At 42.4% G+C, this 21,728-nt stretch overlaps 1 protein-coding gene across 2 annotated transcripts in view; it reads right to left on the minus strand.

Annotated features, from left to right (window-relative positions):
• Positions 1-7,360: 7,360 nt before the first annotated feature.
• AGFG2 (ArfGAP with FG repeats 2) overlaps positions 7,361-21,728 on the minus strand; it is a 49,982-nt gene continuing 35,614 nt past the window's right edge. For both annotated transcript variants that reach the window (XM_036768596.1, XM_036768595.1), the window contains 6 exons: positions 9,937-10,057; positions 9,589-9,677; positions 9,322-9,405; positions 8,434-8,559; positions 8,051-8,136; positions 7,361-7,740 (listed from right to left, as the gene is read on the minus strand). In XM_036768596.1, the coding sequence (XP_036624491.1) occupies positions 7,681-7,740; positions 8,051-8,136; positions 8,434-8,559; positions 9,322-9,405; positions 9,589-9,677; positions 9,937-10,057 (566 nt within the window). In that variant the 3' untranslated portion in view covers positions 7,361-7,680. The remainder of the gene's footprint in view (positions 7,741-8,050; positions 8,137-8,433; positions 8,560-9,321; positions 9,406-9,588; positions 9,678-9,936; positions 10,058-21,728) is intronic.

Consider the following 21,728-nt stretch of genomic DNA (forward strand, 5'->3'; position numbering starts at 1 on the left):
CGTGGGTTTTACTACTCTCCAGGAGCCCCAGATTCTCTTCCCACCCCCTCTCCTTTTCAAAAGAAAACAGATGGACTCTCCCAGCTACACAGCAAGAGGGCGTGACGTTTGACAAGGTACCCCCTTGAGAGAAACAGTCTAGCTAAGGTGGAGCAATTTCTCTGGGGATTCTAGTGTGTGTCAGTGTGGAGGTCCGGAGTGACTGCTGACCTGAGCGACGGAAGACAATGTCCCCCCTCCCCTCGCCCCCTCCCCCCCCCCGCCAAGATACCACCCCAGGGATTTTCTCTCTCTTCGCTCGAAGTGAGGTTTTCCTGTCCCTTCTGTACCGGAGAAGCCAAGTGCACAGCCAGCTCGGTAATGACTTTCGTGGAACGTCCACTCCATGGCCAAGTTGAGGGCAAGGTGAAGGAAACCAGTGAACAGGGCGGCAGAGGACATCAGAACTAGCAACATGCCTGTCCCCACAGACTGTTCCAGACGACGCCCAGTCAGATACAGTCCCACCACATTGCAGGCCAGGTGCCAGAAGTTCTCATGGTGCAGGGGAGCTAGCAGCAACAGCCACCAGTGCTTGGCTGTATCTAGTGAGAGGCAGGCATGGCTGGGGTCCACGAGTGGCCACAGGAACAGGCATATAATGAAGGATATGGTCCCTATCGTGACTTGGGGCCAAGGTGCTGGCCCCTTTTGTTGTCTTGCAAGCAGCACCATAGGTGGAGGGAGGGAATAAAGACATTAGGGAACCCAAAGCATTTCCCCCGTGTCAGGTCGAACTCTTCCCCTCTAGCTTTCACTTTGCCGGGTGCTCTGTTTTCCCTAGCCCCAGATCTTTCCACAGGGACCCGGTGCCCATTCCAATTCCCCCTATTTCCAATCACGGAAAGAGGGTCCCTCTCCCTCTATCCAGTTTGCTCCTTTGTGACGGCAGCTGTGATTTCACAGATACCTACCTACCCCTGGGTCTGGACGCCTCTGAGCAAGCAGCAAGGTGGCCAAAGGAGCACTAGGTAACTAGCGTAAAGGGACAAAATTGGGTGGATGAGGGACCAGAATTAACGTGTGCGTGAACATTTGCTAAGTAATCCTAATTAACTCTCTGAGGATTGAAGGGGAAAACGAGAGAGAAAAACAGCATCACTTGCCCAGCCCACTGTCCTAGTAACAAGAAGCTTGTTTGAAGGAACTGGCCAGATTTGGTAGGTGGGGGGTAGTTCTAGCCAAAAACTAAATAGGTGTATGAAAAAGTGTTTCCAGTTGATAAAGCATCTTCACATATATTGTCATTTAACTCTCACATTAGTCCTGTAGACAGGGGAGCCCTATTGCATCGATGATGAGCAAGCACAGGTCATCAAATGATGGGAGTTAACTAGGTGGTGGTGGAGTCATGGTTCATCTTAGATCTGCCTGACCATTCTGGTGATTCAGAGAGAAAAAGTCTACCTTTTCTAGGTGGGCTTCCTGAAAGTTGGAAGATGGACACCTAGGTGCCCACCTATCCATGGCCTCCCCTAATCAGGCTTCCTGAATTTTAATCAAAGCCAGCAGGTGTCAAGACACAGTTCCTAACTACTAACTGCTGACCTGCTAAATCCTTTTCTACCCCCAGGGGCACAGTGGAACCCAACAGAGAAGTAAGGAGTTCTAATGGATAATTTCTGAAATATTTTTCATCTGTGCTTCATGAGTCCAGTGGAGGAAGACACACCCACGCTGCCCCTCCCCCCACTGATATTCTTGCTAAAGCAAGTAAGTATGGCTGGAAGTAATATCTCTGGTTCTGAAACAGAATACAGGAAAACCAAGCAGATGACTAGTAGGGAATGATACCTCAGAACTGTACATGACTTGATTATTTTCGAAATATTTTTATGTCATCTGGTTGATAGAACTCACAACTCAAACCTTCTAGCCAAGATGCTCCTAGGGTGACTTCATCTCAGAATTGCACCAAGTCAGCCAGAAGTTCACAGGCTATTTAGGAAAGGAAATCTGCACAAAAAAGCTAGTGCCAGTGTTAAACATGATGGAAGCCTCCCAGCTCAACCAAAGACCACCTTGCAGCTGGCAAGTCTTTATATCCAAGAGGTAGCAAGAGCAGAGCTGCCATGAGAATGCCCAGGGTGAATGAAAACATATAACATGGACCTTTGGAAAGGACTTGGAACAAAAGCACCTAGATTGCATTGTGCAGCACAGGCTCCACAAGCCCACAGGCTCTGAGGTCTCTCAACCTCTCTTTTGAGTTTAGAACAGAAAGTGGTAAACCTTAGCCAAGTAATGGATGGAATCCCTGAAAATTAGAATAGACCAAAAAGAAATTAATGACAACAAGAAACATAAGAACAAAATCAAAAGAAGACTTTTTAATAGTATGAGAAAAGTTATCTATTTTTATTTTTTAAAAGCTGATCAGGAAAACAGGTTAAGGAGAGGTACTTCGGACTCTTTGAAAACCAATTTCTTTTTAAAGCCTGAACACTATACTTCAAGCAATAAGTGAAAAGTCCTCAAATCTTTAGAACCAGAAGGCAAAGTGAAAAGTGAAAGAATCCAATTACTTTCTGAAAGAAATCCCAAAAGGAAAAATCCCATGAATGTCATAGCCCAAATCCAGAGTTTCCAGGTCAAATTAAATTGCAAACAGCCAAAAAGCAAGAGTTCTAGCACCAATGAACCAAAGTTAGGGTCATAGAAGGCTTGGCAGCTTCTCTTTAAGAGAGCTCTTAGAATACAGTTTTCCAAGAGGCAAAAGAGAGGAATAATTTGCTTAACTTACCTTGAAAAACTATAAACCTACAGGGGAAAAAAAATGGACCTTTAATGGCATAAAGTCCAAGGTAAATTTATATGAGCATTTTAAAGGGGATACACAATGATGAAGTGCTAACATTCTGATGGAAGAAGAAACAAGTGTTCCTTAAGAACATTAATGCCTTCAAGGAGTTAAACAAGACAAATGGAAAACTTGGGGGTGGATTGTTTATGTTCTATGGGTTGTAAGCGGGAAAAGAAAAAGGAGAGTAAAATGGAAACAATAAGTGTAAAAAGGAGGCAGAAGGGAGTGGAACCCTCACAACTGGAGAACATCCATACACTGAGAAGGGAAGGGTGGGTGCAGGCATCAAGTGAATTTTTAAGCAGAACTGGATAATAAAGTAAGGTTAAACACACTAATGAATTAGTATAGAAATATATAAAACTCAGTGAGCAAAGAGGCAGAGAAAAGGGGGTTACGGTTAAGAGGAAAAAAATCCTATCAGGTGGCAATCAAAACAGACTTCAGTTTTGGAGCCTGGATCTTGAAGGGGGGTTATGGAAAAGGGAAAAAACTGGAAACTAAGGGGGTATCTATCATCTGGAGAAAAGTTAAACAAACTGTGGCATGTGAATGTGATGGTGTATTATTGTGCTATAAGAAATGAAGATTTCAGAGAATGCTGGGAATATGTGTGAACCGGTACAAGAAGTGAGCAGAAGAGAAGGATAATTTAGATAAGGACAACACTGCAAAGAAAAACAAACTTTGAGAGACCTAAAAATCCTAATTTCCAAAGGCAAAACTGACAGAGCTGATGTGGAAAAACACTTTTTGGACATGGCCACTGTATGGATTTGTCTTGCTTGACCATGCCTATTTCTGTTTGATGGGGAGGGTTGTGGGGGGGGGGGGGGCATGCAATCATGATATCAAAGGGGAAGAAAACCTGACCACTGAGATGCTTTTAAAATGCATAGAAGGCAAAATTTTACAAAAATGAATGTTGAAAACTATCTTTACATGTCATTGGAAATACTATTAAGGGAAAAAAAGGAAGGCAGAGAAGAGAATCATATGGACTTAGAACAGTCAGTCAGTAGTAAGATAAAGCCTGGTGTTCAGACTCAACTGTTGTGGCTGATGGGAAATTTTCCTCTCAGAATTGTACTCTTTCCCCAGCTTATGCTCCTACCACAGGCCTTAACCACTGAAAAAAATCATTTGAAAAAACATGTTAAAGGATGGACTCTCTCAAGCCAACAACAACCTTAACTGAATCTTTTGTATTTGGAAGAGAAGCAAGGCAGCGCTGGAAACACTGATGAAATGATTAATCAAAATGTTTAATCAGGCATTTTAGAAATACTTTGGTTAATCACGGGCTCAGAAGAAGATATGAGACTAATCTTACTCTAAGTAACAAATGCTGAAACGTTTTATCTTGAAGAAGACTTAAGACCACATTGATTATCCTTCATGTTCTTTCAATGTATTTGTACTCAAAGAATTAATTAGTTTAAAACTTTAAAAAAATAAAATGCATTGAAGGATATTCAGGAGGACGCATAGACAAAGGAGAACAGCTTTGAAAGTAATGCAAATTTATTATATACATTTTTAAAAAGCAAGCAGTATGGAATAGAGTTCATAGTTTCATATGCAAAAATCCTTACAGAGATACTTTTTTTGGTGTTAAATTCAAAATTTAAAAATTAAAATAAAAAAAAAACACCAAACAACTCATGACTCCAGGTTCTACACCCAGAGCTACCCCCTCTCATCCTAGGTCAGTGACGAGTAAAGATCAGAACTCCTAGTATTCCCACTGAACTCAGAGATAAGGAGTGAGGCTAGGAATGGTGAAGGTTGTTGGAAGCATTCGACATCCTTGGTCTCACTTTTCCTAGAAAAGTGCCCTTGTTCTCTCTACTTTGGGGTCTGGGGCTGACTCAGCCCTATCACCTATGACTATCTACCCTGAAACAGCTAAAGAGTCCTAGGACCAGAACAGAGAAAAGATGACAACAGAGTTGGCTGGCTCAGTAAGTGCTGGGAGAAAGTTGGAGGGAGCCACAGAATCTAGGGCACCAAGCACCAGGGAAAGAATATGACACACAAAGGCATCTCAGATCCCCAGCCCTTTAAATAAGTTCCAACCAGTACTGATTTTTGGAGGCCTTGGTAACTGAAGAATTGGGGGTGGGGAGCAGGGGAAGGGGGCAGCAAGCTATGAGAAAACAAGAAAAGGCTTGCAGTATAGCTCTCATCACAGCATGCCAACCAGGCTCTTGGCTCCCTCCCTACCTCAAAGCATCCAAACAGGCCAGTGAAAGGGGACAGTAAGTGGAGACAAAAAAACATGGAGAAGGTACAGAAATACAATGACAAGACTTAGGGAGAAAAAAGCCAAGATGGGAGAAATGGAGATACAGCCTATCGAGGTCAGAATTTTGGAAACAACACTAAGGACACCGAGAAGTGTCCTTCTATGGGTTGCCTTCTCCCTAAAGGAGAAATTCATTGGGCTTCTGCAGTAGAAGCCCTCCATTTATTCTCACCATCTGCCTGAGTGTGTAACCATTGCAGGAAGAGACTCTGGGGCCTGGGTGTGTACCTATTCTGCTTCCCTGACTTGGCCTTGGGGGAGAAGTGCCAGCAGGAGTTTCTCCCTTTCCTGGGCATAATTGTCTATACTGGTGGAGCAAACCTTTGCAAAAGGAGGGGAGAGGGAGTGGGGGAGGAAATGGAGGGGGGAGAAAGAGAGGGAGAGAGAAGGGGGAGGGAAGAGGGGAAGGGAGGGAGGGGGAGAGGGAGACAGAGGGAGAGAGAGAGAGGAAGGGAGGGGGAAAGGAGCAGGGGAGGGAGAGAGAGATAAGGGGAGCTTGACTTCTGTGTCCCAGGAGGAAGTGACAACAGTTCTTCAGTAGTTAGACTTCCCATCTTCACCACACCAAAAACTAGGTATGCTCGAGAGCTGGGCATAGGGAAGAGTTAGGAATTTAAGAGGACAGCAGGATATGGATTGATCCTGGCTAGATAAACTACACACAGCCGGAGGCATTTTTCCAGAAAATTTCCCCAAATACACTAAGATAACCACTCGCCTACACCCTCAAGGCTACAGAAGGTTAAACACCTAGATACACAGGCAAATAAGGGAAGGGAAACTTCGTGGCAAGTCCTCTCACCTCCTCCATCCATCACACTGTCCTAAATACCAAGGTCATAACCCTTTGCCTCATTCTGAACAGAAAGTTTACCCTAAGCAGATATCCATGTCCCCATACAAACAGCTCAGCCGCCAGAGCTGCTGACATAACACTAAAAAAATATAAGCAGCCGTGTTTGCCTGAGGCGGTGGTCAGGGATGTTATGGTAATGCTTTGGTAGTCTGGTTAGGTATGGGTAAATTTAAAACTAAGGCAATGACAGCCATCCCCATTTCTGCCTATCTTGCCCTTGGTATAAGAGAAACACCCTTACCTAGTCCTACCCCCATCTCAACCCAACTCTTTGGAGTCACTTTGCCAGAAAGGCCTCGTGCTAGTTTACAGATGAAGCTGTTGTCTGGACAAAGGGGAAAAAAAAAAGCTAAATTACGCTAATTGGGCAAGTCTGCTGGTATATGAAACCAAGGAACCCAAAAGCCAGACAACAACAAGCATTTTTTCCTTTTTCTTTCAAACCAAAGTCCTTTTCCAACATTGCCTTTAGTGCAAGAAACAAAGTCAGGGCAGAACAGGAAGTGTGAAAAAACAAGCAGCAACTGCACAAAAATCTCTCCCCTGTGGTTGTCCAGGAGGTAAGGCTGGGAGTGATCTTGGAACATGGCTGATGGAATGATGATCCAGAGTATCATCACTCTATCATGAATTCTGTTATCTGGTGATTCTTGGGGGCAGTGTGCACAGGAGGATGGCTGTATAGATTATATACACATACATATATGTATATATATATATATAGTATGTATGTATACACACACACATATGTAGAATAGGCTATATTAGAAAACTGTGTTTATAAAACACTGGTATCCAAACATCAAACCAACAGTTAACTAAAGTGCCTGACATGAGTTTGGGGGAAGAGGGGCAGAAGCCAAGGGATTAAACTTGTAAAATACTTCTGCAAACAAATATGAAAAGGAAGCAGCTTTGACATGAGGGATAGGAGCTTTTCATCATTGCATGTGTAGACAGGGTGGTTGGGTTGGGAATTTGTGCAAGAGAGAGGAAGGTTTTTTTTGGGGGGGTGGGGGAGAGTTGTGGAAGGTGGTTGGAAGATTGCTAAAGTGCCCAGCTATGCAGAAAGCCACGGAATGAAGGTGCTCCAACTCCAGTGCCATTCAAATGTCCTTCCCATGTGCTTGCCATACTTCCCACTGTTTTAGCCAGGGATAGGGATCTTTAGCATGTAGGGAAAGGTCCTGCTGTGGGTTCAGCTTCCCGTAGCTTCCGAGCAGTTAGACTAGAGCACTAAGAGGAGGAAATTTGTGTCGACCCACACTTACAATAACTTTCTCCACAGGAGAAGGCTTTAGGAGCTGGGAGACTCACATGTTTGGGAGGGGGGGGGGGGGGGGGGGGGGGGTGGGATAAGAGAAGGAAAATTTTTAGAATAATAAAACACACCTGGACCAGCCACCTCTAATAACCTCTCCCATTGTTCTCACTGCTCTGGGAGGGGGCTACTGGCCTAAGGGCTGGTGTTTTATCTGCAAGCCCAGAGCAAAGCATTAGCACTTTCATTATCCCCATGATTCCCACCACCCAAAGCCAAGGCAAGTCATTCCCCCTCTTGGGCTGAGACCACTGTAATGCCAAAAAACAAAGGTGGCCACCAGGGATCTAGGGAACAGAGGGATACTTGGAGGCAGAGGAAGCAGGAAGGATATTGTCCTCCTGGGCACAGTGCTACAAGAAGGGATTAGTAGGAGGAGGTTTGGAGGCAAATGGGCTTGATGAGGATCCAGTCTAAAGAGAAAAGAACAAAAAAAATAAGAATCAGATTTGGGAAGAGGAAATGGGTAGACTCCTCTATCACCCTCACCCCCAACAGTCTAAGGAAGAAGTAGGGTAAAGAAATATAAGGACATAAAGAGAGAAAATAGGTTAAAGAGACTAACATGGAAGAGGGCTAGAATAGAGGGCCTCGAATCCAAGTGTAACACAGAGAGGGGGACTCACTCCTAATTATGTCTACTGGCACAGGCCCCTATCCCTGACACACCCACATCTCCATGCCCTCTAGACTTCTTCAAGGCTCATTCTCTTCTTTCCTTACCATGAAGGGGTTGGTAGAGATCCCTGCAGGATGGTTCACAGGCCTTTGCCCCAGTTTGGCTGCTCCTAATCCCACAAAGCCAGAGCCTGAAAGATAAAAAACCAAAAACACAATGTGGCTGCAATGAATAGTAGCATTCATCAGAACTTAACCAAACTTATGAAGGTAGGGCGATATGAACTTGGACAATCTTTCTCATTTTCCCTGACAGTATGCATAACTCCACATTCCTGGCAGGGATTGGTGGAGGAGGGGAGATGTATTCCTGGAGTCTCTCACTTGAGGATAAACAGGTTTTATCCCTTCTTTACTCTTCTATGCCTATCCAAGAAAATGAATAGTTCTCTCAAATTCAGCAGCCAAACAGAAGAAGAATCCTTTACCATTCTGCTGCTGAACCAGCAAGGTTTGTGGAGGGAAGAGACTGGGAGAGAAAGTTCCTGGGAAGCCACCAGGGGTCGGTGCAGAAGAGAAGCTAGGAACCACAGTGTTCATCCCCAAACCAAGCCCTGTGGAAACAAAATACGTGAACTGGAATTGAGAAAGACAGGATTTAGGGCAATTTTGATCAAGATATACTTGATGAGAGAAATAGGCTTCTCCAGACCAAAAATCAACTCACTGAGTTGTCCTAAATATAACTCTGAAATCTTCTGTTTCCAGATCCACCCTGGGATCAAAGGCAGAGGGGCTAGGATTCAGGGTTCCCAAAGATAATGCTGTATTCATGTGGTTACGGTATACAGTTATGGCCTTCTACCTAGGTTTTTAAGGGCTCTCTTATTTCTTTGGGAATTTGGGGGTGGGAGGACTACCGCACTGGGGTTGGGAAAGTCAGAAGAGGGGAGTATAATGGCTATGGCCCTGGCTGAGGAGATTTAAGGAATTAATATGTTACGGGAGCCCCGGGATGGGAACAAGAACAGAAAAGACAAAGTGGTTCATAATAACTAAAACCCGGGGGTGGGATGTAGGGGGAGGAAAGGCCCTCATTAGGAAGCACCATTCAAAATGACTTCAGAAGTAGCAAAGGGATACAAGTTATAAGGGCTCCAACTGCTTAAGGAGAAAGGGAATTTACCCACAGGGATAGGGCAAAACTTAGCTCGAGGTGAGTGAGCATGAATTAAGGTTAGGAAGAGAGTGATGGAAAAAAAAAATCTGATATGCCTATGGCTTCCAGTGACTGTCTGAAAAAGGGATGGAAAAAAAGACTTCCTAAAAAGATGTTTGATAGTCTGAAGATAAAATACAATTAAAGGAAGGCTTACCGGAGGCCAGGCCATTGGATTGGAACGGGTTGGTGGAAGGCAACTGTGGGTGAGGAGCCGGTGTGATGAAAGGGTTGGTGAAAGCTAAATGTTGGGAGGGTAGAGGAAGGCAGGGTTAGTCTTTTCTTACTGGACCGATTTTTCAATCTTCCTTAGCCTGTTTCCTACCCTTTCTCCTTTTCCAGTCTCGTACCCCTAAACTCCTTTGCCTTTACTGGTCCTCTCTTATTTACCTAGGTTTCCACATTACCCTGCAATGGAACTTACCCCCAAACCCAAGGCCAGTGCTGCTGCTGCTGTTACTGCCAGAAGCAACAGTATGGAGTCCAGAGACAGGGCCAACAGTCCCAAAGGCTCTGTGAGGGGAAGAAAGAAACTGCGTCACTGGTATCACAGAAATATCTTCCACCATGACGAGCTAAGCATTACTGGATGCCCATAAAAGCAGACTATGGTCCTTTCTCTTCAAGGGTATTAAAGAGAAGGCACTGAGAAAAAAAAGGACCACTAGGGACCACATGGGATAGGAAGTATCAAAGTAAAAAAAAAAAAAAAAGAACCCAAGGGTTTTTGCTTCTCTTTCTCATGGCTGGCGAACCCACAATCTCAACCTACCTGCTAGGAACACCACCAGCTGACATTCCAGTTCCCAAGACATTGCTCATATCTGAAAGGGCACTTGGCTGGCTGGCAGGAGCAAGAGGAGAGGCACCAAATGGGGTCACCGGGCTGCTGCCTGTAACGGATGAGACGGGTACAAAACCTTGATAGTCATGAAAGAGAAGTAAAGGAAAAAGGCAGACTATCCCTTAGTTGAAGAGGAGATTGCTAGGTTACCCTATTACTATTCTATGTCTCCCCAATCCACCCTAATAAAAAAATCTGAGAGTGTAAGGTTATATTGTGCTGATATTTCCAAACCTCCTTTACTTCTCAGTGTCCAAGGGATCTTACCCCTAGAGAAGTGATTTTTCTTATGTTATCTCTTTCTTTCCTATAGTTTCAGCCACATTTTTCCCAGTTCTGACTTCAAAAGATAGGAAAACCTGTCCTTGCCCAACATCCTAATTGTCCTATCTCACCAAAACCAAATCACATCAAGGGGTAGATATAAAGGAGGTGAGGAGCAGGAGTGAGTCAATAGCAGTGAGTTGAGATTTCTGGATCTGTATCAAATCAAACATCTCAGAAAGGAGCTTTCCTACTTGCTCTCCTTTACCACCTTCTATGGAATCAGCCCCACCTGGTGATGCCAACCAGCTGAAATTGACTGGTTTGGCAACTTCTATTTATACAGCATTTTAAAATCTGTAAAACCTTTTACAATATTATTTCATTTGGGCCTCCCAACTATCCTTTTAGACAGAGACTACAGGTATTATTTGCTGATAAAAATCTATGAATAGATTAAAGTAAACCAAATAGCATTTTTGGTTTTATCTTCTGGGTTTTACTGTCATCTAACACAAAGGCTCTTAAACTTTTTGTGTCATGGACCCTTTGGGGAGTCTGATGAAGCCTATGAATTCCCTCTCAGAATGTTTTTAAAAGCATAAAATCAAATATGTAGGCTTATGGAGGAAGCCAATTATACAGAAATAGTTATTAAAATATTAAAAACAAAGTTCATGGGTCCCAGGTTTAAGAAACCTTGATCCAATGTGTCATATTTAATGGGAACTGGATTTTGGGAGAAGAAAGATATAGGGTAGCACCAGCATTTGCAAATCCTATGCCCATTAACTAATATTTCTTAGAATCCAAGGGATCTGGCTGTGAAGGGGCTGCTTCCCATGGAAGGAACTGGTACAAATCATTAGATGGTATGCTTATTCCAGCTACTTCCTCTAGAGGAGGCCCATCCTATCCATATGTGTTCTAAACATCCTTCTGGGTAAAGAAAGCACAGTCCTTCCCTTTAAGCTACCAGGATGAAAATCCAGCCATGTCTGAGAGCCCTCATTTGGATCCCTGAGATTCAATGCTTCTTTGTGGTTTTCTGAAAAGCCTTAGGTCACTGCATTTGGCATTTAGCAAGTCACCTGTCCTCTGGACTATCACCTATCTTACACAGAAGTCATGACAGCAAGTTCACAAGACAAGGCTTTGATCAATTAAAAACACATATCATTTTATTATAAAATTAGAATTAATGTCATGCTAATTATTGACAAAAGGCAGTTAATACTGATATCCCCAGTTTACAAAAGGTCAAACTTCTCACAGCCTCAGTTTCCTTATCTAAAAGTTGAAAGGGTTGGACTAGATTACAGATTTGGGGCCAGAAGGGATCTAAAAGTAGTCTAACCCTCTGTTTTATGGATAAGGAAATTGAGTCCTCAAGTGGTGAAGTGACTTGGGCAAGGAATCAAATGCCGGTCCTTTAACTCAAATCCAGCTCTCTTTCCACTGTGGCATGCTGCATTTTAAGGCCCATTCCTAAATTTATAAATAGAATCACAAAGCTTGTAAGCAACTGAAGCAGGATTCGAACCCTCCTGAAACAACCATCCCAGGGTGCCTCTCTCATCTCCCTGTCTAAGTAATAAGCTCCTTAAATAAGGGCAGGAAACCTATCACTCCATTTTGCATGCCTCATCCATAAATGCTTGCTAAAACATGGGAGGCATCACGGGGCAGGGAACAGAGAACCAGGTAAGATACCTCTCTTACACTCTTGCTGTGCAACACTGGGCAAGTTATTTAAAGCAAGTTGCTTTAGGCAACTCTCTAAGATTATAAATTGCAGGTAAGGTGCCAGTGAGTAAGGGCAAAGATAATTTTCTCACTTGGGAGTTCCCCATTGCAGTGAAATGAGAGAAGAAAGAAAATAAGCATTTATTAAGTGCCTGCTATGCGCTAGCTATTATGATAAGGGTTTTACAAATATTATTTGAATTCTCATTCCCATTTTACAATTGGTGAAACTGGGGCAGAGAGAAATTAAACGACCCACAGCTATTAAAATAATTCACATAAGTAGTAAGTGTCTTAGTCTCTCTGGCTTCAAGCCCAGTGCTCCATCTAGCTCCCTTCAGTAGACTCACACTACATCTTATAATCTTGTCCTTGATGACTCATGCTTCAGGTAAAGGTGGAATTAGATCAGGGGTCAGCACACTTTTGCTGTAAAAAAGCTTTGCAGATCAAGAGGCAAAAATTGAGGATAAGTACTCAGAATAAAAGAGAAAACAAATTTCCACAAATTTTTTTGATGAAATTCAAAATGAAATAATAATAATGGAGTACAAGTTTTTTAATACACATCTACAAATAAGAACAAAATTCTTTTCTGGGGGATATTTTACTTAATTGGGGTTCAAACTTATTATTCCCTATCATCAAAACTGATTGCAAATATTCATCTGTTATTGCTAATCTTTAATGAGATTAATGGGATTTCATCTTTGAAAATGTCTTTTCACACTGGGACACTAATGCATTGTTGGTGAAACTAGTCCAACAATTCTGGAAAGCAATTTGGAACTATGTCCAAAGGGCTTTAAACCGGGCATACCCTTTAGTCCAGCAATACCCCTGCTAGGTCTATGTCCCAAAGACATAAAAAAAGGGAAAAGGACCTATCTGTACAAAAGTATTTATAGCAGCTCTTTTTGTGGTAGCTAAGAATTGGACATCAAAGGGATGCCCATCAATTGGGGAATGGCTGAACAAGCTGTGGTATATGATTGTGATGTAATATTATTGTGCTATAAGAAATAAGATTTCAGAAAAACCTGGAAAAACTTAAATGAATACCAAGTGAAGTAAGCAGAACCAGGAGACCACTGTACACAGTAACAATACTGTATGATGAAGAACTGTGAATTACTTAGCTATTCTCAGCAAAACAATGATCTAAGACAATCCCAAAGGACTAATGAAGCATACTATCTTCCTCCAGAGAAATTCTATTTGAGTTTTCTTGTACAAAATGACTAACATGGAAATGTTTTACATGATTTCACATGTATAACCTCTGACTGTTCACTGTGGGGAGGAGGGAAGGGGAGGTGGGGCAAGGATAGAATTTGGAATTCAAAACTTTAAAAAATGTTAAAAAAATTACTTTAACATGTAGTTGGGGAAAATAAAATGTTATATTTATAAAAAGAAAATGTCTTTTTCATACAGCTAGGTACTACTAAATATCATTATTAATCCATGATTTTAACTGAGCATATTCATCTCTTGGAAGGCATGTATAGAAATAATTCTATTAGATTCCTCTCTTGATATTTGCCTTTTAGCATGTCATTAAATTGCAGATAAATCACTTCCAATTGAAGGTTAGGTAGAATCTCCTCAACTGCATAGTTAAATGGATTTTGAAACAGGAAAGTTGCATAAAGGTCTGAAAAACACTGCTGGAAATGCAGTTTGTGCTCAAAATATATCCTTTGCAAATTTGTGTGAGAATGGAGATCTCAATGTTTAGTTGTTGAACTGACTTCTCCCACAGTAAAAGTTTTGCCCTGTAATTTTAGGTTGAATCCATTAAGAAACACAGCAAATCTGAGGCAAAAACTAATTTCCAAAGCTATTCAGTGTTTGATAATGTTGACTGAGGACAATTCTTCTCATTCTGAAAAATTTCAATCTTGGCCCCAAGCTCAAAGAATTACAATAAGACTTTTTTTTTTCTCTTTTCTTGTTTTGATGATGATGTGCAGGCACTGGCGATTAAAAAAAATTAAATGTCACAGTACGATGACAAGCCTAACACTCAAAACACTGTCAAGTTCTGTAGTGCCCTGGGCAGCAGAGCAAGGTGATGAGAGTGCCACATGATGTCTCTGTTGCAACTCCTGAGCTCTGTCATTGTAGCATAAACACAGTCATAGACAAAAAGTAAAAAAAGTAGTGTGGCTGTGTTCCAATAAAACTTTATTATAGATACCAAAATTTGAATTTCAAATAATTTTAGTGTCACAGTCATTATTCTTTTGATTTTTTTCTTCAACCCTTAAAAAACATAAAAACTCACAGCCACACAAAAAGCGAGCAGGCTGGATTTGGCCAGTGGGTCACAGTTGACCTGAACTACCTGATTCTTGAGGCCCCTTCAATCTGAGACCAAACAACAGTAAAAGCAAAAACGAACTGACAGCAGGTAGAATTCTTCCTAGCTTTCTGAGGGTATGAAATGGTATGTGTCTGAACCTGAGTGCAGAATGCCATAAAGAGGAGTCCAGATAAAAAGGGGTGGTAGGTTTAATGTTCTTTTTCAAATTTCCCAGTCTCCCACAAGAGATATAGGCTAGTTAGGGGTGTCAAGATCCCCATCTAGTGGTAAGACTTGCAATGGCCAATTTAATTCCATTCGTTGAAGTGAAGAGAATCCAACAGGACTGGTGTCCAAGCAGAGAAGAAAAAGGGACTTAGGGTGGGAGATTTTGAGATAGAAGGGACCTCAAAGGTCAAGTTCTATATCCTCATTTTAAAAATAAGGAAATTGAGGCCCAGAGAGGTGAAGTAAATTTACCAGGGTCACCAGCTAATAAGTTTCTAAGGTGGGATTTGAACCTAGGTCTTCCTGACTCCAACTCTATTGCTTAATAGCATCATGATGCTATCTCTCAAAATGGGGTTGAAAAGGTTCTAGTACTGAACTCCTGGGCATGAGGAGATTAGGGGCTCTGGATGAGCCTTATTTTCTCCAACGTAGTTTCTCTACCTTCTGAACACCATGCAGAGAAAAGGGGAAAAACCAACGTCACTGGGAAGAGAAAGAAAGTGGGTGTCAATCAACAAGTATTTGTTAGATGCCTCTGTATACATGATACAATGCTATGTATCAATCAAATTTAAACACTTTTTGTGTTTTGTTTTATTTTCAAGAGCCAGAAGTCATTTGTGGCTAAGAGTGGGGCCTAAGGCTCAAAAATCTAGGACTGAACTTTTAGAAATCCTGTCAGCAACTTTAAATGACAGCTAGACTTCTCAAGCTGAAAGCTGAAGGATTTCTCCAATACACAGTCAAAAAGTGAAAGGACACATTCAAGGAAGGGTGGAAAATTACCCTTGACAAACTCCAATCACACCAAATACCTCAATCCACTTTCCAAGACAGATTCAGGGAGACAGGGATCTAGGTTTGGGCTGGACCTGATTCAGGCCAGGCCACAGGGTGGCTTATGTTTGATAGTGAGACAAAATGAGACATTTGCAGATCATTTAATAGTTAATAAAAGAAGATTTACTTAGCTTCAGCAGAATACTTGCCAAGAATCCCTGGAGTTGCCCATTATGGTCCCCCAAGCCCTAGACAGTGCCTGGAGCTAGCTCCCTGTGGCTGCTTTGCACTCTGAAACCAATCCAGAGTGCATTATTATCTGGAGGACAGTCTCAATACCTTTTAAGGAAAAACTAGCCTGATATGCATCAAAGCAGGATTTAGTCTACTGTTCCCAACACATGTAATATAAAAACAAAGCTATATTTGAAGTCTGATTGCTACTAGTGAGCTTTGTGACCTTGGGTTGTCATGGAACCTCACTGACCTACAGCTTACTTACATGTAAAAAAAAGCATAACAACTGTACTGCCTGTATTGTGTCAAATTAGGCAATATATGTGAAAATGTAGTGCCCACCTCCCCCCAAAAATATGCTACATGAATAAATCTTCCTGCTCTTGGTTCCAGCCCGTCTAGTCTTGTTCCGTTATAAGAGCCCAAATTCCTAGAAGGTTCAGCTGTGCCTATGTCCTTCTCAAAGACATGTCCAATTACTTTTTCACAGGGAAATGGGGTTTACTGTTAGTTGCAATGGGATGAATCAAATGGTCTAGGAGCTTCTACTGATGTGGATGATTTGGCTAAAGACATGGTCTTGAGATGAGAACAACACAAGGGAGAGGAAAATAAAAGGCTAAGACACAAAAGCTGAGGGACTTACTCAAATCTCCATTCCCTCCACCTAACTTGCCCCCAAACTCTCTGCCCTTGATTCTTGTATATTTTTTACTAGATATGGCATAAGTTCCAGACCCTTCTCTAAAGCCCCGAGGCTGCCTCCTTCCCCACAACCATGGGCCCCACAGATCAGGGCCTAGCTAGTGGCCAGAGAAGCCCCTCACAACAAACTCCTTTCAAGAGTTAACTTCCAGTGTGAGGAAATTTAGGATGTCTTCCCTACTCAAGGTCACAGTAACACTGTATGTCTCTAATCCACCTTGTTCCCTCCCAACCCCTTAATACATCTTTTAAAAAGTATCTCATCTGGGCTGGCTGTAAATTCCCAAGATGCAGGGACTAGTTCTATCTGAGTCACCTTCCAGATCCACTTCTGCCTTTCCTTCTTATATACATTTCAACATATCTTCAAGGGAGCTGCACGTGGCCCTATTTCTCTCGCCTCCTCTGACTTCGGGGGAGCAATCTTGCTCATCTTCCCACGGACTGGCGGTTCATATAGCCATGAAAAATGTAAGAGCTGTACTGTAAACAGGGGGAAATCTTCTGAACTCTCTCATACTACCTTTAAAGTCTCCTTAACAAAACATTTCCTCCCCACCTCCCAACCCTCATGTGGTCCAAGGATTCTCACAGAGAATAGTGAGTCTTGAGTCATGGTCCTTTTTTGTCCCCTGTGCTTTCTGATGGGTTTCAGACCTATGCTCTCAGGAAAGTTGAAGGATAAAGTTACCTTTTAAAAAGAGGAACCTCAAATTGAGCAATGCAGAAAACTAACTGGACAGAATGGAACTGGCCAAACCAAGCATGGAGGGGAAGCACAGTACAAGGAGTTGGAAAAGCCAGAGGTAAATAAATAATAGCTGACATTTATCTAGCACTTTAAGGTATAGCGAGTGCTTGGTATACATTAACTCATTTAACACTCAAAATAATCTTATGAGACAAGCATTATAGTTTTTTATATTTCCATTTTACAGATGAGAAAACTGAAGTTAAGCAATTTGCTCAAAGTCAAATAGCTAGCAAGTGCAAGAGATAAGATTTAAACTCAGGTCTCTCTCCTGACTCCCAGTCCAATATTCTTCTACCCACCCTCTGGGCTCTTCTCAGGGTAGAAAGACTGATGGAGTAACAGTGGTTCTTAAATAACTATATCACAATACTTCCAAACATATTTATCTCTCCTCCCATCACTGAAAATTCAGTGAAAAAAAATGAATTTAAGGTCATAGGATCTGAGTTCAAACCCCAGTTCTGCTGCTCACTATCTGTCTAACCTTGAGCAGGTGACTCCATATCTCTGGGCCTCAGTTTCCTCATCTGTAAAACGGCAGGGTTGAACTAGATGACCTCTCAGGTTCCCTTCTAGCTCTAGAGGCATGATCCTTTACTCTGTCTATGGGAAATGGAACAAACCTGACACATCGTAATGAAGAAATAAATGTATTTGCCACTAACTGCTTATCACATCCACTCTGCTATTTGTGTGCTTCCGTTCAGGCATTTTACCCCATCATAGGCCAGAGCACCAGGAGCTCATTCAGTAGACTGGCTATGGTTGTCCTAATAACGATTTTCCAGAAGCAGGACATCAACTGTACAACATCGGACAGAACCAATTAAGTGCTGCCAGGGCCTCCACGTAAATTTTAAGAACTCCAAGAGGTCCCGGTGAAGCGACTCAGCCAAAGTCTATTCAACTTGAGACCTGATTGATCAGAAATGGACCCTGTGCTTCCAGAAAGAGGCAGACTGTAGTCCAGGACCCCTGTGCAGAAACTGCACATTAGGACAGTCCGGGAGAATATTACCCCAGATGCCAAAGCATCCACCTAAAGCCATGTGAATGGCATCTTTGTATTGCTATAGCTTTTCAAATCCCTAACAAATGTTTATTCCAAGGCTAGTTTGCTCATCCAATGTCAGAAACCTAAACAAAAGTTGAAAGAGATAGGAAGTTGGGGATAATCTGTGTATGCTGCATACTGCTGCCTCTAAAGACAGAAAAGAGAGAAAGGGAAAGTAAAAGGGAGGAAGGGAAGAGTATCCAACTCATACTCTCTCCCCTCCCCCAACCTGCGCCAGGCCAAAGTGGGAGTCACTCCCTCCTCCCCCATCTGACTTCTGAGTTTCCAACTATGACCATGGGGACTAATACCTCTGTCTCAGAGTGGCAGAAAGAGTTGGCATGAGAAGATTTTGTTTTTAGTCCTGGCTCATCCGTTAACTTTCTGTGTGATCCTGAGCCTCAGTTAAGCCCTGCCCTGGGGCGGGAGGTGGAGGCAAAATGGGGGAGAAAAAGGTTGCCCCAAAACTTTTCCAAATAACTTTAAATAATTCCTCAAAACAAATTCTGAAGTGTCAGAACCACAAAAGGACAGGCTGAAACAATTTTTCAGCCCAAAACAATTTAAAAGGTCAGCAGGAAAAGTCTATAGCACTAGTATAATAGTGGAGCGGTACATTCCAGCCGCAGGCTTTGGGGGCTACCATGGCAGCAGCAGCAGTTGCTGGACCTCTCAGCCCATGGACAATAAGGGATCAGACAACTTGTCAGGAGATTACTGAGGTTCCTTTGCTGGCACCAGAGGCAAGACTATGTTGCACTGCCTGTACTTGGATCTGGGTCAAAATCCTGGGTCTCAGTCCCACGGCAAAGAGGAGCACTAGCAAACCAGAGCTTGTGGCCAAAGGAGAGCTATGGCCCTGTTCACAGTCCCAGGGTAGAAAAGAGCACTCATGGTCACTCACAGACCAGAAAACAGGCCAGGAGAGAAGTAAACACAATTCCCTATATCATAACACTTTGAAAGGACTGAAAATTTACAGGTCCCCAGAATTGTCTCTGAAAACAGTTGCACAACAAACATGAAGCTTGAGACAGGCCTTCCTCCACTCTGGAAGCAGAGCCCTACTTTAGCATAGTTAAAAAGCTTCATTTTTAATTTTAAGTAGGTTGGAAAAATGAGCAAACAGCAGAAAAAGATTCTGACTACACAAAGTTACCATGGTGACAGGGAAGATCAAAATACAAATAACAACGTCAAACTGCTACATCAAAAGCCTCAAAGTGGGGCAGCTAGGTGACACAGTGAGTAGAGCACCAGCCCTGAAGTCAGGAGGACCTGAGTTCAAATCCAGTCTCAGATACTTGACACATTCACTAGCTATGTGACCTTGGACAAGTCACTTAATCCCAATTGCCTGCCTTCCCCCCTCCAAAAAAAAAAGCCTCAAAGGAAAAATATGAATTGGTCTCAGGCCATGGAAGAGCTCAAAAAGGATTATAAAAATCAAGTAACAGAGGTAGAGGAAAAATTGGGAAAAGAAATGAGGCAAAAAAATTATGAAAAAAGTCAACAGCTTGGTAAAGGAGGCACAAAAAAAATATTGAAGAAAATAACACCCTAAAAAACAGTATAGGCCAAATGGTAAAAGTGGCACAAAAATGCAATGAAAAGAAGAATGCCTCAAAAAGCAGAACTGGCCAAATGGAAAAAGAGGAACAAAAATTCACTGACAAGAGGAACTCCTTAAAACATTTGGTCAAGTAGAAAAGAAGTAAAAAGCTCACTGAAGAAAATAATTCCTTAAAAATTAGAATTGAGCAAGTGGAAGTTAATGACTTTGAGACAGCAAAAAACGAGCAAAAGAATGAAAAAAAAAATAGAAGAAAATGTGAAATATCTCACAGGAAAAACAACTGACCTGGCACACAGATCAAGGAGAGGGAAAATAGATTGAGGAGAGACAATTTAAGAAATACTGGACTACCTGAAAGCCATGATCAAAAAAAGAGCCTAGACATCATCTTTGGAAAACTGTCCTGATATTCTAGAACCAGAGGGTTAAACAGAAATTGAAAGAATCTGCCAACCACCTTCTGAAAGAGGGTCACAAAAGGAAAACTCCCAGGAATATTAAACCCTCAAATTCCAGAGCTCTCAAGTCAAGGAGAAAATGCTGCAAGCAGCCAAAAAGAAACAATTCAAATACTGTGGAGTCACAGTCAGGATAACAAAACTTTTAGCAATTAAAGGACTGGAATGTAATATTCTGGAAGGCAAAAAAGGTAGAATTACAACTTAGCAAAACTGAGCAAACTCCTTCAGGGGAAAAAATGGACATTCAATGAAATAATGGACTTTCAAGTGTTCCTAATGAAAAGACCAGAGCTGAATAGAAAATGTAATTTCCAAAAATATAAGACTCAAGAGAAGCATGAAAAAAGATAAACAGCCAAGAGAAGAAATCATAAGGGATTCAATAAGGTTAAACTGTTTACATTCTTACAGGGGAAAATGATACTTGTAACTTCTAAAAACTTTCTCATTATTAGAGCAGGTAGAAGGAATATATACATAGATAGAAGAGAGAGGTGTGAATTGAATATCAGAGGATAATTACGTAAAAAAATAAAATTAAGGAGTGAGAAAGAGGAATACACTGGGAGAATGAGAAAGGAAGAGGTAGAATGGGGTAAATTATATCAACATTAAAAGAGGCATGAAGAAGTCTAGGGGGGGTAGAGCCAAGATGTCGGCTGGAAAGCAAGGACTTGCCTAAAGCTCTCCCCCAGGACCCTCTAAACACCTATAAAAATGGCTCTGAACAAATTCTAGAGCTGCAGAACCCACGAAATAGCAGAGGGAAGCAGGGCTCCAGCCCAGGACAGACTCGATGGTCACGGGGTAAGGTCTATCACGTGGAGCAGAGCAGAGCCCAGTGTGAGCTGCACCCATACCAACCAGACCAGGAGCCAGGCAGAGCAGGCCCAGTGCCCTGAATCAGTGAGCTGTGGCAGTTACCAGACTTCTCAACCCACAGACACCAAAGGCAACAGAGAAGGTTATTGGGAAAAGCTGCTGGGACAGAGTGAAAGAAGTTCGTGGTTCGGCCACTGCCCAGGGGCGCGGAAGTGGTGCAGCTCTGAGGACAGAACTACAACTGCAGCTGCTTCTGGCCCCAGGCCCACCTGGTGGGAGGAATTATGTGGCGGTTCTTGGGGGAGGAGGAGCACTGGTGTAGCACAGCCTGCTGTGTAGAAATAGCTCTGAAAACAACAGTGCAGCCCCTCAAGCTTGGGACAAAATACTCTCTACTCTACAAGTAGTCATACCCTGACAAAAAGCTGAAGGGTCAAGTAGTTGGCTGGGAACATGGCCAGGTAGCAAAAAGGGACTCAGATTCAGACTCAGACTTTGGAATCTTTCTTTGGTGACAAAGAAGACCAAAACATACAGCCAGAAGAAGTCAACAAAGTCAAAGAGCCTACATCAAAAGCCTCCAAGAAAAACATGAACTGGTCTCAGGCCATGGAAGAGCTCAAAAAGGATTTGGAAAAGCAAGTTAGAGAAGTAGAGGAAAAATTGGGAAGAGAAATGAGAGTGCTGCGAGAAAACCACGAAAAACAAGTCAATGACTTGCTAAAGGAGACCCAAAAAAATTACTGAAGAAAATAACATCTTAAAAAATAGACTAACTCAAA

Source organism: Trichosurus vulpecula, chromosome 7, assembly GCF_011100635.1.
Source record: "Trichosurus vulpecula isolate mTriVul1 chromosome 7, mTriVul1.pri, whole genome shotgun sequence".
Taxonomy (NCBI): Eukaryota; Metazoa; Chordata; class Mammalia; order Diprotodontia; family Phalangeridae; genus Trichosurus; species Trichosurus vulpecula.